General features: G+C 43.1%; 1 protein-coding gene across 1 annotated transcript; it reads right to left on the bottom strand.

Moving 5' to 3' along the window:
• Positions 1–236: 236 nt before the first annotated feature.
• Positions 237–10,427, bottom strand: ap1m2 (adaptor related protein complex 1 subunit mu 2). The gene is made up of 12 exons (XM_072682810.1): positions 10,244–10,427; positions 8,978–9,134; positions 7,580–7,647; positions 6,232–6,362; positions 5,335–5,482; positions 3,936–4,062; positions 3,605–3,747; positions 2,983–3,054; positions 2,288–2,446; positions 917–1,042; positions 658–733; positions 237–500 (listed from the first exon to the last, which is right to left on the bottom strand). The coding sequence occupies exons 1-12, from the start codon at positions 10,283–10,285 to the stop codon at positions 475–477; spliced, it is 1,275 nt and encodes a 424-aa protein (XP_072538911.1). The 5' UTR covers positions 10,286–10,427; the 3' UTR covers positions 237–474.
• Positions 10,428–15,196: the final 4,769 nt, after the last annotated feature.

Genomic DNA, 15,196 nt, shown 5'->3' with positions numbered 1-15,196 from the left:
TATTACTATTGATTACTATTAATGTGTTATTACTAGTGAAAATATTGGAAATCTATCATTCTGGTTTATTTAGTGTGACCAAAATCAAACCTGTACGGTTAAAAACATACAGAAGTGTCTATAAATAAAAATCAAAACATGTTCCACATAGTACACACTTTTTTATTATTATTACTATTATTGTAGTTGTTGTCATTATTATTATTAATAATAATTATTTTCATGGACATAATTTGATCTAGTTTGATTTAGCATTATTTTATATAACTATGACATTAAATCATTTAAAACACATTTAAAACAAAGCATTTCAGCCATTAAAAAAAAACCCTCAATAACACTATATCTGCTTCCGGAAACACAAAGAAATGAAGAATTGAAATATCAAGACAGTTTCTGATGCAAATATCAACTCGATCCACGCGTCATCAGGCCTGGTGCTCGAGCAAGGTCAGGAAATGCCAAAGTGCTTTTCTAGGTGTTTGTCCTTAGCTGGTAATCTGTAAAGGGAAATACGTCAAACACATATTTCAGCTGCATTCGCTGGTTTTTAGACACAGTCTAAAATGCTCTGCCTCACACATGCTGTGATCGTATGCAAATCACTGACCTAGATAAAGGTCTGCTCTTTGCACACATGCAAATACACTGGCTTACCTCCACTCTGCGTGATGTACCTGACCCAAGGTAAAGCCTGATAGCCGCTCTTCTCAATGATCTTCATGTACCGCACCTTGGGGATTGGGACACAGCCAGCCAGGGACAAATATTTAGGTAAACATTTAACGGTATATTTAATATTATTTACAATTTGGAATGATTACATCGAGATACATCCATCTTTGCAACATCGGAAATAAAATTAGATGCTACTGTAAGTATAAACACACACACACACATACACACACACACATACCTGTATCCCTGACACAGTAAAGTATGGGATTTCGAATTTGACAGTAATCGGGGGTTTTCCTTCCATCTCGTCATTCTCCACGCTGGGGAGGCCAAAATGGGCCCGCATCAGGAACTCCTTTCCTCCCTACACTCTCACACACATACACACACACACACACACACACACACACATTACATATTCACACACATGATGAATAACCGCATTCAAAGTGTTGGAGAGTAAACAGGCCTGACATTAAAACTAATCCAGTAAGAGTCATCCAGTCATTTGTTTATTATCAAGCTACTGGCTTGTCACATCGCATATAAAAGCCATTTAGCTGACAAAAATTAATACACTGAATAAAACCATATGAGAGTAGAACTAAAATGCTTGAAATTCTTCATTCAAAATACAAAAGAACAGAAACACCACATGAAACACTGGGTTCGATTCCCTTTCTGTCTTTATACTTATACACTCCATTCTTGTCCTCGCGTATCCCTGCTATACAGCACTGCTGGAGCACCAAAAGTTTGTCGGGCCCAATGACTGTAGTGAGCATGGACAGCGCAACATCTCTCAAAAGTGAAGCAACCACAGGTCTAGCGCCTCTGCTGGCTGGTTGCAGTATGATGTGTAGCTCCACCCGCTCCCATCCCCACCCACATGTTTCAATGACAAAACAGTCCCGCCCATTTTTCATCTCATTTTCCTCCTCAAAGCTGTCTTTCCATCTCCAATGTCTCCAAACTCCAACAGTCAGTTTTCCCTGTCATGATATTTTTAAAATGCTTATTCTATATTGTAAGGAGGCGGAGCTACACTTAAGAATTAGGTGACTGACAGCCTTGGCTGGACGAGGCCGGACATCTGCAGGACCTGCATGACATCCTTTCTGTCTTTTCTTTGTAGTGTAACTGGTTCCCTCTGCTTCTGCGCTGTTAGCTTAATGAATGCGGGAGAAGGGGGCGGGTCTACCAAATTAGTAGAAGAGTCTGGCTCCGCCTCTGGTCCCTACTCTGGTTGCAAAATAGACAACATGGCAGACAGTTTTGGCTTAATTTCTATAGGACCTAAAGGTATGGAACCACCGCGTCCCTGTTTTCTACTGCCATCGGTTGGGCCCAACATGGGCAGCTTAGCAAATGTGGGGCTTGAACCCACAAGCCTGTGATCAATAACACAGGGCTCTAACTAGGACTTGATGTACCACTGTCTCTCAGAGGAAGGTAAAGGCATTGCTTAAGGGTCCTACAGTGACAGCCAGGCCAATCTGGGCATCGAACCCACAACCTTGTGAGCAACAACCCAGAGCACTACGCAACCACCCCCAAAAAAGGTGGCCAGTAAGTGGATGTATAATGCATGAATAGATATAAAACTCACAGGGAAGGATTTAATGGTCCACACCACCAGGTTCTTCTCAGGGACGTACTTGGCATTGCCAGTGCTGGTTTTGAACTTGGGGGAGTCTGCGTCACTTGGGACAGGAACTCTTACCTCCACGTTATTGGCCACTGACTGTTTTTTGAACTGACCTTTAGCCTGGAGAAGAGTGGAAAGCAATGTGTATTAAAGAGCTGTAACAAGTGAAAGATCCCAAAAATACTGGATTGAGTACTGGATACCATCCACTGCTCCTCAGCTCAATACTAGGGGGCTTTCTACCCCTCAAGCCCACACGTGTCATTAGGCAGCATGGTCCTGGAGGCACCCTGCCCTGCCACATTTTAGTGGACTCCCTGCTTTAACACTTTAACTTCCTGTGACTTGTTAATGAGCTGATTAGTCCAATCAGGTGTGTTGGGAGCAGGGAAAGCACAAGAACAAGAAGATAACATATCTTATATATACACACTTATTATGAAAATAACCTTTAGGCCAAACTACTATTCCAATAACCCTCCAATAATGCATGAATAATTATGCAATAACAACAAAATACTGTATTTGTGACCTAATTTTCGTTCCTCACCATCAGAATTAAGACTTAAGGGGCTAATAAACTCAGAAGTTGTTGGCGAGGCATTCCCCACAATGAAGCCTCAAACAAATATACATGTAAAACACTGAAAACCCACCTTTACCATGATCTCCACCCGACTGTGAGAGAACTTCTCAATAACAGACTCGATCCAGATCAGAGGTTTTACCTGTTAGAGGAAGGAATTGGGGGTTATGGAAGTTGGCACTGCCACAGTGCACAGTTAGCAATTAGATTCAGAACCTTGACGCTGGCCTACAAAGCCCAGAAAGGACCAGCCCCTCCCTACTTGATGGTGATGGTCAAAAGCCGATCCGCACCAAGAGCTCTTCGAGCCTCAAGTACTGCTCAGCTCGACCCGCTATCCCTCAAAATCCACGGAAGACGAGCATCCAGACCTTTTCTGTCCTGCACCAAAGTGGTGGAATGAGCTTCCCCAGGGTGTCCAAACAGCAGAGTCCAACGCTCGCTGTCTTCAAACCCAGACTGAAGTACTCCGAGAATACTTGGGCAAATAGCAGAGTGGTCTCCTTCTGACTTGTGTTTAGTAGAGTCTAAACTTAGAGGATCTTAGAATTTTTGGCCTTTTCAAACTAGCTGAGGTTCTTCTTGGGTAAATAGCAAAGCACTTTGTAAATCGCTCTGGAGAAGAGCGTCTGCTAAACGCCTTAAATGTAAATGTAAATATAGACGAACTGAACAGAGCTAACACGACTCACCTGAGTATTGATGCGGTACGACATCAGCTCAGACTCCCCATCTGGAGGGATAAATGAGATGGTTCTGTCGCTCTCAAAGCGCGAGAGCCTCACACACTGATGGAACTTCACGTCCTCCATTGTTACGGTTTTCCCCTTGTCTCCTGCACAAACACACAGGTTTCTTCAAGCGCCAAACTAAGTGAGAACAGCAGAGAACGTGGATACGGAGACCGTGAGGCCTCCTTCTACACTCTTTCATGAAGATTAGGAAGCCTGCATGACTGCATGCTGGACGTTCTGACGTAAACGCTACACGCTGTCCGGGTGATTAGCTGTAGTTGCTACTTACGGCCAGTGAGGGCAAAGAGCACCCGGTCGTTGAGGCCCAGTCTCAGCTCAGGCATCCCTGAGAGCATCGTCTTCAGTTTAATACTACCTACGATATCACTGCTCATCACACTGCCATTGGCATTCACCTGCAACACAGACAGTAATGCATTAAGTCAATAGGTCACATATCAACAAGCCCAAATCCGACATTTACTCGTCATACTGTACAGGTATTTTATTAGGTATTTTAGAGGGCCATTTACAGCGCCTGGCAGGTTTGTGTTCCAAAAACGATCACTGTTCAACCTTTCTTCACCTCACAGTATTTAGAATATTGGTTACTGTGCCTTTAAGACAGGTGTGTAATAAATGAGCTCTGTTCTGATTGGTGGTTCTGTATTGTGCCTGATTCTAGAAACACTCCTGAGTGCAGTAAGCTGAATGGTTTGGGCGGGGCTAAAAGGTGGTAGGCTGAATGGGCGGAGTTATGGAAAAATGAAAATTGACCCTATTTTCTCCCCAATATGAAAGATCAATTACCCAATCGCCTCTTTTCATACTGCCGTTAATGCAGCATCACTAGGCAGGCAGCGCGCTCGGAGGACAATTCACAGCTAACAGCTGCTGATGGACTGCCAGGGATTCGAACCAGCAATGCTCAGATTATAGCAGCAGCGCCTTAGTCCACTGGACCACTCGGAGACCACAATTCTAATTCTTCTTCTTCTATGATTATGATTATTATGATAATCATAATTATAGATATAATGATATTATTATTATTATTATTATTATTGATGATGATGATACACTGACACTTATAGGAATGAAACAGTTGTTTTTGGTTGAACAAAAGCTTTGCTATACTTAAAACCTGAAATGTATTCAATATTATTAATTATTATTATTATTATTATTATTGTTATTATTATTGTTATTACGATTTATTGTTTTGGGAATTATATGTAAAATGGCTCACTTTTGAAAATAAATAAATAAATAAATACAAAAGCTACATTTGAGGCTTTTTTTTCTAGTTAATAATTTTTTTTTTATTATGGATTATTCTGCTCATTATTTTCTGCATTAATTAATTGATCAGTCGGTTTTTGGTGGGTTTCTCTATTTGGCTGAATTTGTTTCCAGTTCTGTATAAAGCTAATGTACACAGTATGTTAATCAATCACTTTTTCATTCCATGGGACACCTTACAATGGTATAACGCTGCAACCCTACAGTCAGGAAAATTCAGCTGTGCATGATCTGCTCTCTTTAACACAACATGTTTTGCATTTTGGGCAAAAGGGTTACGCAGGTTAACCCATCTGATATCATCTTACACTCCCTGATTTAATTACTGTATATATGTAAGAACTTCACTGTAAAAGTAGCTACAGACCAGGGCCCTCATCACTCACCAGAACATTAATGGACTCAATCACATCTATGAAAACCTCGTTCTTCTTGTACTTGATGCCTTCAGACCTCCAGGACACGGCATTGGTTACTGTTGTGGGCACCTTCGTCTTAGCAACCTCCAGTTTGTTGCCTTGTTGTGTGATGTACCTGTGCATATTTAAAGCAGATCAGACAGCATTGCACCTTGCAGTTATGATGTCATTATCCAGCAACACTGAAATCACTCAGAAATGGCATCATCATATATGGACAAATACAGGTAAGGATGTTGAGTCTGCAAGCTCTGTACTAGTCTATAACTAGTCTGTACAGGCCTAAGCTAAGGCCTACACTGACTGACCTGGCCAGCAAAAACCTAAACTGGCTAGCATCCCTCTAAGCAATGAGGGAGGGGAAGACATTTCACCAGCTGACTTCTTCTTGTTGTTGTTGTAGCAGCGGCGGCTCCCATTACAGAACCACGCTGGAGTTCAGTGAGCTCTTAAGAACCTCTTATTCTTTCACTAATGTGTGGAAAGACGGACTGCATGGCTAGGGGCTTGACTTTATACACCTGTGGTGCAATGAGTAAAACACCTGAATTCAGTGATTAAAAGGGTGTGTCCCAATACTTTTGTCAATTGATATCTTTTATAAAAACACTTGGCTTTCCATGGCATCACTTATACAATCCTCTTGTGGTGCCTGTATTTTTAAGAGTGTGGTGGGCATGAGGAAACGAGCCCTAATCTAGCACACCTGATCCAGGTGGAGGATCTGAAAGGAATGGGTTGGGCAACCCGGCCATAGATCAACGCTCATTATAGGTACAAAGTTATTAGACTGGGTGAAAACTGCTTAAACTAAATCCTTGGGAGTGGTCGTGGTCTGAAGGGATTGATGCTATTGGTACACACTCCTGCAGGATCTTGCTGTCAGTCGTCTGAGGGAAGCCGAAGTCCATGAGCTCGTCCAGCAGCTCATACACCACCACAAAGTTATCCTGAATGCTCTCTTCCTCCAGCTCCTTAAAGTACTCCGTAAACACCTGCAGGGGGAATAAGGACAAAGACAAATAGGTCATTGGAGGTCAGTGCAGGTGTAGGTGAAGACCTGAGGTTCTCCTCACCACCACACCCCATACTTGGGTTCCTAACCCTACATTCTCTGAGATCTGTTACATGACTGAGTTGCTCTGGACTGGAGCATCCGCCATACGCTGTAGATGCAGGACTCTAATAGAGAGAAGCAGCTCTCTGAACTCACTGTAGTGCATCTTAGTCACTTACAGTTGGTGGCCACTTTATTAGAAACACCAGCCTTGTAGTACCTCGGGTACAATTACAGGCTATAGCTCAACCTTTGCTGCATAGCTTGTCAGCGGTCAGTTTTATGAGCAACACTGCTGGTGTGAGAATGACCCACCATCCAAATAATAAACTGCATGGACAAAAGTATTGGGACGCCTGCTCATAAGTTGTTTCTTCCTAAATCAATTACATTTTTAACAAAAAAAAAAATTGTGTTGGGGTTTAAACTGTCTCTAATGTTCAGGGAACTGAGCTTTCTACTAGGTCTTGGAGCACCGCTGTGAGGATTTGATTGCATTCGGCCACAAGAGTGTTAGTGAGGTCAGGATGTTGAGAGATCACCACCCCACCTCATCAATTCTTACTCAACCCAACTCATCCCAAAATCAAAATACTGGATGGAGTGGCATCATTCCAGAGAAAGCAGTTCTTCAGCTCAACGCTGGGGGGCTTTATACCCCCCACCGTAGCCCGCACCTGACATAAGGCAGTATGGTGCCAATAGGTTCATGTTGGTTAATCTTCCCCAAAGAGCCCTATTCTATCAGCTGTATGGACTAGACAAGCTGTGTGTGTGCATTAGCACATCTGTGTCAGAAACGGGTGCAACCTAAATTATCTGAATGCATTCTTTAGAAAGGGTGTCCACAAATATTTGGACATACCATATATCCACTTACAATAAGGAATGAGGTAGAGGGGGACCTCGAGGCAGCAGATGGACTACGGTTTGAAACTGTAAACCTGAACAGTGCTTACATATATATGGATGTTTCTGATAAAATGGCCACCTTAATGAACTATATAAGTAACGTTAGAGACAAAGATCTTCATCTATCCAGAGAATAATCCAACCCTAACACCTCCCTCAAATGTCCACGAGCCCCTGCAGCATGGCTGAGCTCCAGTGATTGGTGCTCTTGCACTGTGGTGGATGAAACATGCAAAGCCTTACCTCTACCAGCTTGTACAGGAAGGAATACACCAGAGATGCGTTGGAGTTCTTGTTTGTAGTGGCCACCACTGAGGTCATCGTGTTGAGGTCCACAGGCACCAAGTGAATTCAGTCAATATCTCCATATCAGAGCATTTCTTCAAAGTCGACAGCATTCACAACTCTCATTATCTCCTCATTAGAGCCCTGGTTTATCGATCACAGGGTTGTGGGTTCAATACCCATTACCGCTAATGCCAGGTTCACACTACACAACGGTCCCATTTGATCTGGGATGTCAGTGTTTTTGAGTTCAGAGAAGGACATTTCAACTGGAACGTCCCCATAAGACGGAGTTCCTACTCGGAAAGCTGGGAGAGCCTCACCAACCCCGCGTTCAAAATCCAAGATGGCCGCACCACACATGAACAGTAATAACAGCAGTAGCATTGGGCAGCGTATTAGCACTTCTAGCTTCTAGCAGTACTGTCCAACCTTCATCTGTGGACGTGTTTCCATGTTGTTTGGATGCACAACGGTTAACAACTGATCTCGGTAACAATGTTAATCTTGGATATTGCTAGTTAACAGCACTAACCTGGGACTGAGGGGCATGTTTTGGTTAGGTTCACCATAAAACACCATAAAAGGATGGTCAAAGCAGTCGTGGTGAACTTTGAGTCAGTCTTAGCTAGCGCTAAACTGTTTTTCGGAAATGTTTTGGCATAGTGTGGAATTATGGGAATGCGTAACTGGAACGAGCTCAACTCACAGCATGACTTCCACTCACAACACTTTTTTTTACACTACCGGGTTTAGGGCCGCCATCATTCAGCAGTTCACACATAGCGAGCCAGCCCAGAGCGAACGCAGATTTGCGAATTTCATCGTCTTTCAAACCTGTCAGCCTCTCGAAAATCAGGGCTAAAGTTGTGTAGTGTGAACCTGGCATAAGCTGCCATTGTTGGGTCCTTGAACAAAGCCCATGGCCTTGTCTGCAGCAGGGGTGCTGTAGCATGGCTGGCGCTGGCCTCTGACATGGCATTTCGAGCTGGGATATGGACCAATTCATGCGAAAATCTCAATTTCTGCCGTTTTTCACTTTTAAATATGAATCTTTTTTATACTGTGTCAAATTTGATGATGAATGGATCGATAGGAATGCTTCGATTACTTCAATTAAAATCTTTTTCCATTGACTTCCACTGACAGTTTGACAGTTTGTTCCCTCTCCTGTTAACTTGACAGTTTGGAGATATGAGTTTTTTTTTCCGATCATGGTAATTAATGAGGTAATTGTGTAATTACACTGAAATAGCGTAGTTACAGTATTTGAGCAGGCGACCTGAGCAGCAGTTAGTCTGGCTAAATCCGATAAATCACGGACGGCACTGTCTGGCCAAAGCGGTGAAAGGATACAGTACAGATTGCTGTGTTTGATCCACATGAAGTGGACACTGCCATGTGAAATAACAGGGCACAGGAGCCCCTCCTCTTCCTGTTGCATCAGCAGAGGAAGGAAGTGGTCTATTTCAGACATGTCCACATCGCCTTTGTAGTTGCGACATATCAGCACCTGAAGATTGAGAAGGAAGACACAAGAAAAGGGAGGGAGATTTGATGCATCCAGATGCATCCATCAGCCAGAACATTAAAACCACCGACAGGTGAGATGACTAACATTATGAGGACCTAGGTTCCAGGGGCACCTGTCAAGGGGTGGAGCTACATATTAGGCAGCCATCTGAATATGAGCCACTTTGAGAAGAACCAGACTGCGACGGCTAGTCGTCTGGCTCAGAAGGTCAGGCAGGTCTGGTGGGGGGGGGAGTCTCTGTACGCAGTGGTCGGTACCTACCTAAAGTCCTCCATGGAACAGGGTCAGGGGCACTTAAGGCTCACTGAAGCTCACTGAGGCCCCACCTCACATCTCACAGGACGACTTCCGAGATGTCGTGGAGAACATGTCTCAGCGGGTCAGAACCTTTTGCCCCACCAGGGCAAACCTACACAATATTGGACAGGTAGAGTAGCCTTTCTGTGGAACTGGACTCCCTTCAATGATCCTTCACCGGTTCTCCTTCTTTGGAGCGCTTTTAATCGGTACTGACCTTTGCATTCCAGGAACACCCCACAAGACCTGCCTGGTATTTGGGAGATGTTCTGACCCAGGCGTCAAGAACATCACAGTCCGGTCCTTGTCAGAGTGTCTCAGATACCTAAGCCTGACCGCTCACTGTTCACTCGCTGCCTAATATGTAGATCCCACCCCTTGACAGGTGCATCAAATGATAGTGGAACCCTTTTTGGTGCTATAGAGAACCACTACACCTGTCCTTATAACACCCGTCTGGCCCATGGCATGTTTGCAAAACATTAGGATATCAAATTTCATCCATATCATCCAAACATTAGGTGTAGAAAACTTCTTTAGAAGGCCCTTCAGGAGCACAGTTGATAGGCCTCGGCCCATGGTCCGAGTGCACCTAGGCTACTGTATTTGCTGTATACTTCCTGAAGGTTAGCACACAGTCAGGCTTCAGGAGTGTGAACTTTTAAGTGTAAACAGCTAACACACACACACACACACACACACACACACACACACACACACACTCCACGTCTGCACATATAAGCTAGGCCTGGCCTGATTGGTTCCCGTTTTGGCCGTCTTAGTTGCCTCACCTTGCCTTTGAGATCCAGCACGAACACGGCAGAAGCAGACATGGCTCAAAGTCCAATCCGGATTCAAGCGGCCTTTACGAAACACCGTGTAAACAGTCAGTTTAACGACGAGCCGAACCCCCCAAATAAGTCCATGAACTGTCTGTTACTCCGCTCCCGGACTGCTCATGGACTCCTCGGTTCCTTTTTCCTCGTGCGGCGCGCTGACGTCACGCCGTGCAACGCCAGGTAACACATTGACAGACAGGTAGGAGGCAGGAGAAGCTCACCTGCGCCGGTGGAGCTGCGCTACGCGGGCATGACCACACGGGGGCGCTGCGGCACTACTCGAATACTGCTGCTGCAGAGACTAGTCCTTCAGACGTGAGTGCCTGTGTGTATATATATATACATGTAGTGTATATAATTATTATATTATTATATAATTATATTATAATGATAAATATAATGATATATATATATATATATATATTATATTTATATGCCACTGTTCCCCCCATCTCTGCTCCCCAGGCGCTGCAGCAATGGCTGTCTACTGCTCCGGGCACATGTGCTCACTGTGTGTGTTTCACTGGTGTGTATGTGTGTGTTCGCTGTATGGATGGGATACAGGAGTTGAAGTTTAGTCCAAGGCTAGGCTTAATTCATTATTCCTATTTCCAGTTCAAACCACAGGCCAATTCAGATTTGTGGCCTATTATAGTCAGGGGCGCTGCCAGGGATTTTAGGCCTCATGATATTATGCCAAATATTTCTGCATTTCATCAATTTTCTAGGGCCCCTGTCAGTCCCCTGGCCCCCTAGAATCGTCCCAACTCCCCACCATACCCCCCAACCCAGCACCCCTACACATAGTACATATACATATTGTATATATAAGCATATATATATTGTAAGGCATTTATTCCGTATTCTGATAAGCACGTTTACCTCAAAGCCAATAGATGGATCTCAAGACCTCAAGTCCTGCTATCCTGCCAGACCCCCACCTCAAAGTTCTCCCAGACCATTATCATCTACAAACACTTCATCAGTGCTTTATCAGCAGGATTTCTGCTGATGTGACCAAATTTAAAAACCGTAATATTGCTTTGGTCCTATTTAGAACTGCTCCCTCTACAAGATGTTCCCTATATCCTACAGAAGAGGCCAGCAAAGAACCATTTAAGCATTTGAGCAGACGGTTCTTTGAGTTCTGAAGTTCTGAAGAAGAACTGAAGAAGAACCCCTTTTAGCATCAGATATATATACTAGGCCACGTGTGTAGGCCTGATGAGTTTCATGCTGGAGTCTCTGACTCATGTTTATAACTCAGTACAGGATGAGAATGATGACTTTATGACTAAAAATAGCCATAAAATATGAATATGATCTACCCAAAGGTAAAACAAACACAGCGAGAGTCACCGTATCTGCGTGTGAGGTGTGGTATCTGTTGGGTGGATCAAGGATGTTTCTTTAGGATGTGAATATTTATATTCAGCCCAGAGGCCTATCAGTCTCAGTCCAGCTGATCTAGGATCAGTGTTGGTCCACATATTCAAATACAAATGATTCCTCTGTATGTGGCCCTGAGGACGACACTGGGAAAGGAGCTTTTTATTGTTAGCAACAGCTGATACAAACACAATGGACAAAAGTATTTGGACACCTGATTTATTGTTTTTTTTTCTGAAATCAAGAGTTAAGAGTTGATCCTGCTCTCTACGGTCCAGGGAAGAAGGCTTTCTACTAGATTTTGGAGGAGCATTGCTGTGAGGATTTGATTGCATGTAGCAACTAAAGCAAGATGTTGGATGATCATCACCCCACCTCATCGTCCCCAACTCCACAGCTCATCCCATCCCAGACATATTGAATGGAGCTCCACCACCATCATTCCAGAGAACGCGTTCACAACGTTCTCCACAGCTCAATGATGGGGGGCTTTATACCCCTCTAGCCCACGCCTGCCATTAGGCAGCATGGTGCCAACAGGTTGATGTTTATCTGCTCCTGAGAGTCCTATTCTATTGGCAGTACCTCTCTTCAGGGTCTAGACAAGCTGAGTATGTGTGTGTCAGCACTGGGTGCAACGTAAAGAAGCTGAATGCATTCATTAGTGGAGGTGTCCACACATTTTTGGCATGGACTGCACAAGATCTCTTAAGGTGTGCTGTGGTATCAGGCACCAAGATGTTAGCAGCAGATCCTCTAAGTCCTGTACGTTGTGAGGTGGGTGAGGTGCCCATGGCCCTGTCACCTTTTCAGCAGTTGTCCTTTGGCAGGTACTGACCACTGCTTACCAGAAAAACCCCACAAGACATGCCTAATGTTTTGAAGATGTTCTGACCCAGTCGTCTACCCATTGGTACCATGCTGCCTAATGCCAGGCGTGGGCTAGAGGGGTATATCCTTGTAGAAGTGCTCCCCCAAAATCTAGTAGAAATCCGTCCTCCCTGGACAGTAGAGACAGTTACTTCAACAAAAGCAGGATCAGCTCTTTTTAATACCCTGGATTTCAGAAGAAACTATGACTGAGCAGGTGTCCCAATACTTTTGTCCACATAGTGTAGATATAGTGTTAAAAATGAGCAGATGGTTAAGAATAGCCCCAATGAACCCTGAGTGAATGAGTGACTTGCTAATTTGGGTTCGTTAGCTGCGGGACTATAGAAACCCTCATTAAAATTCCAGAAGGACTGAAACCCGACCCGAGCCTCCGTCAGCAGCCGGGGTCAGGTTTAATGCCCTTGGGTCCAGTCACGGCCTCAGGGGATGAGAGCGCCTTGCTATTCATACTCAGCACTTCTATAGCAACTGTACACTCTGGATGAAGCTACAGCACAGCACGGCCCGCACCCGGTGACCCCTGAGACCTCCTGGGACCTGTCCTGGGAATATTCGCAGGTAAAGCAGGTACCTGTGCAAATCTTACATCTTACATCCTCAGCGCCAGTGTGTCAAAGCCAGCACTCCTCCCGCCTTTGAGAGACAGGTTCTTTCTCATGGCTGTTTCACCGAGACCAGACTGGTTACTCATTAGTGACAGAACCAGAACTGGTAGATGATGTTTCAGCTCTGGAATCTGAAGGACATCAAAGCTTAATCCTCCTCACAGTGATGAGGACACGCCCACTTCGTCACCTGCCCAGAGTGGTGTGAGATCTAAGGGCCGCCCACAGAGACGCGGCGGGCCAGTGAGAGGCAGGAAATTAGAATATGCAAACTGAGTGGAAGAGCCGAAGATAATAACGATGACGGTGATAAAAGGCCTCATGTGTCGCATTTACATCTGACCTTTAACCTTTTACTCACACAGTGCATCACAGGAAGAGTGAAGAAGGACACTGAGCGACTGATTTAGACATCACATTTATTTCTTCATTTATTTTGTGTTTACTTACAGTTCACTCACTTCTGTTTGGCAATGTTTGATCATGATGGTGATGTAATATATTGCAATCATGTGGAAGTCACGTCTCAGTCAAATCAGTGAAGCACTGTTCTCTGTGCAGCAAAAAGATCTGAAGACAGAAAGACAATAAAAATGTATAATAATAATAATAATAATGTTCCTGATTTCTAATACAAAACAAAACATCTATAATACTGCTAATAATGATACTACTACTGCTATTACTAGTATAAATAACAGTAGTAATAGCATAATAATAATAATAATAACACTGCTACTGTAATAGTAATAATAATAATGATAATAATACAAATGCTGTTCTTTTTGCTACTGCTGCTACTAGAACTAATACTACTACTAATAATAACAATAATAAAAGTAATAACTAATTATTATTATTGCAACTAGTACTGCTAATACTACAACTAATCATTAATATTACAATAATACTGCTTCAAATTCTACCACTACTACAACTTATTAATATTTGTATTATTATTATTATTATTCATACTACCAATACAACTAATAATAAGATGAATGAAAATAATAACAATAATAACAATAATAATAATCATAATAATCATAATAATAATAGTCCAGCTTCTAAAACTAGTACTACTACTATTACTACTACTGTTACTACTAGTAGTAATAATAATAATTAAAAAATAAGAATAGTAATAATGCTGCTGCTGAAACTACTATTACTACTGCTACTACTGTTACTACTAATAAGAATAAGAATAAGAAGAATAGTGCTGCTGCTGAAACTACTACTCCTACTACTACTGTTACTACTCCTACTACTACTGTTACTACTCCTACTACTACTACTCCTACTACTACTACTCCTACTACTACTACTACTACTCCTACTACTACTACTACTACTCCTACTACTACTACTCCTACTACTACTGTTACTACTACTACTACTACTACTGTTACTACTCCTACTACTACTACTCCTACTACTACTGTTACTACTACTACTACTGTTACTACTCCTACTACTACTGTTACTACTCCTACTACTACTACTCCTACTACTACTGTTACTACTACTACCACTACTACTACTACTGTTACTACTACTACCACTACTACTACTACTACTCCTACTACTACTACTACTACTACTACTCCTACTACTACTGTTACTACTCCTACTACTAATAAGAATAAGAAGAAAAGTGCTGCTGCTGAAACTATTACTCCTACTACTACTGTTACTACTCCTACTACTACTACTTCTCCCACTACTACTCCTACTACTACTACTACTACTACTACTGTTACTACTCCTACTACTACTACTACTACTACTACTACCACTACTACTACTACTACTTTACATTCATTTCACTACAAGGAGAAGACTATGACCACATTTAAAACTTAACAGAGAAATGCCGGTGCCACAGAGGTGTTGGAATGCTAGAGGCGGTGCTTGTGGCAGGAATGCTGACCAAACAGGACAAACCACTGTCCACCAGCATGCCGCTCTGGATTCAGTACTGATGTCTATCAGTAAACTTAGTGAAACTAAGTAT

Source organism: Salminus brasiliensis, chromosome 7 (assembly GCF_030463535.1).
Source record: "Salminus brasiliensis chromosome 7, fSalBra1.hap2, whole genome shotgun sequence".
Classification (NCBI taxonomy): domain Eukaryota; kingdom Metazoa; phylum Chordata; class Actinopteri; order Characiformes; family Bryconidae; genus Salminus; species Salminus brasiliensis.
This window is presented reverse-complemented; position numbering and strand designations above follow the sequence as displayed.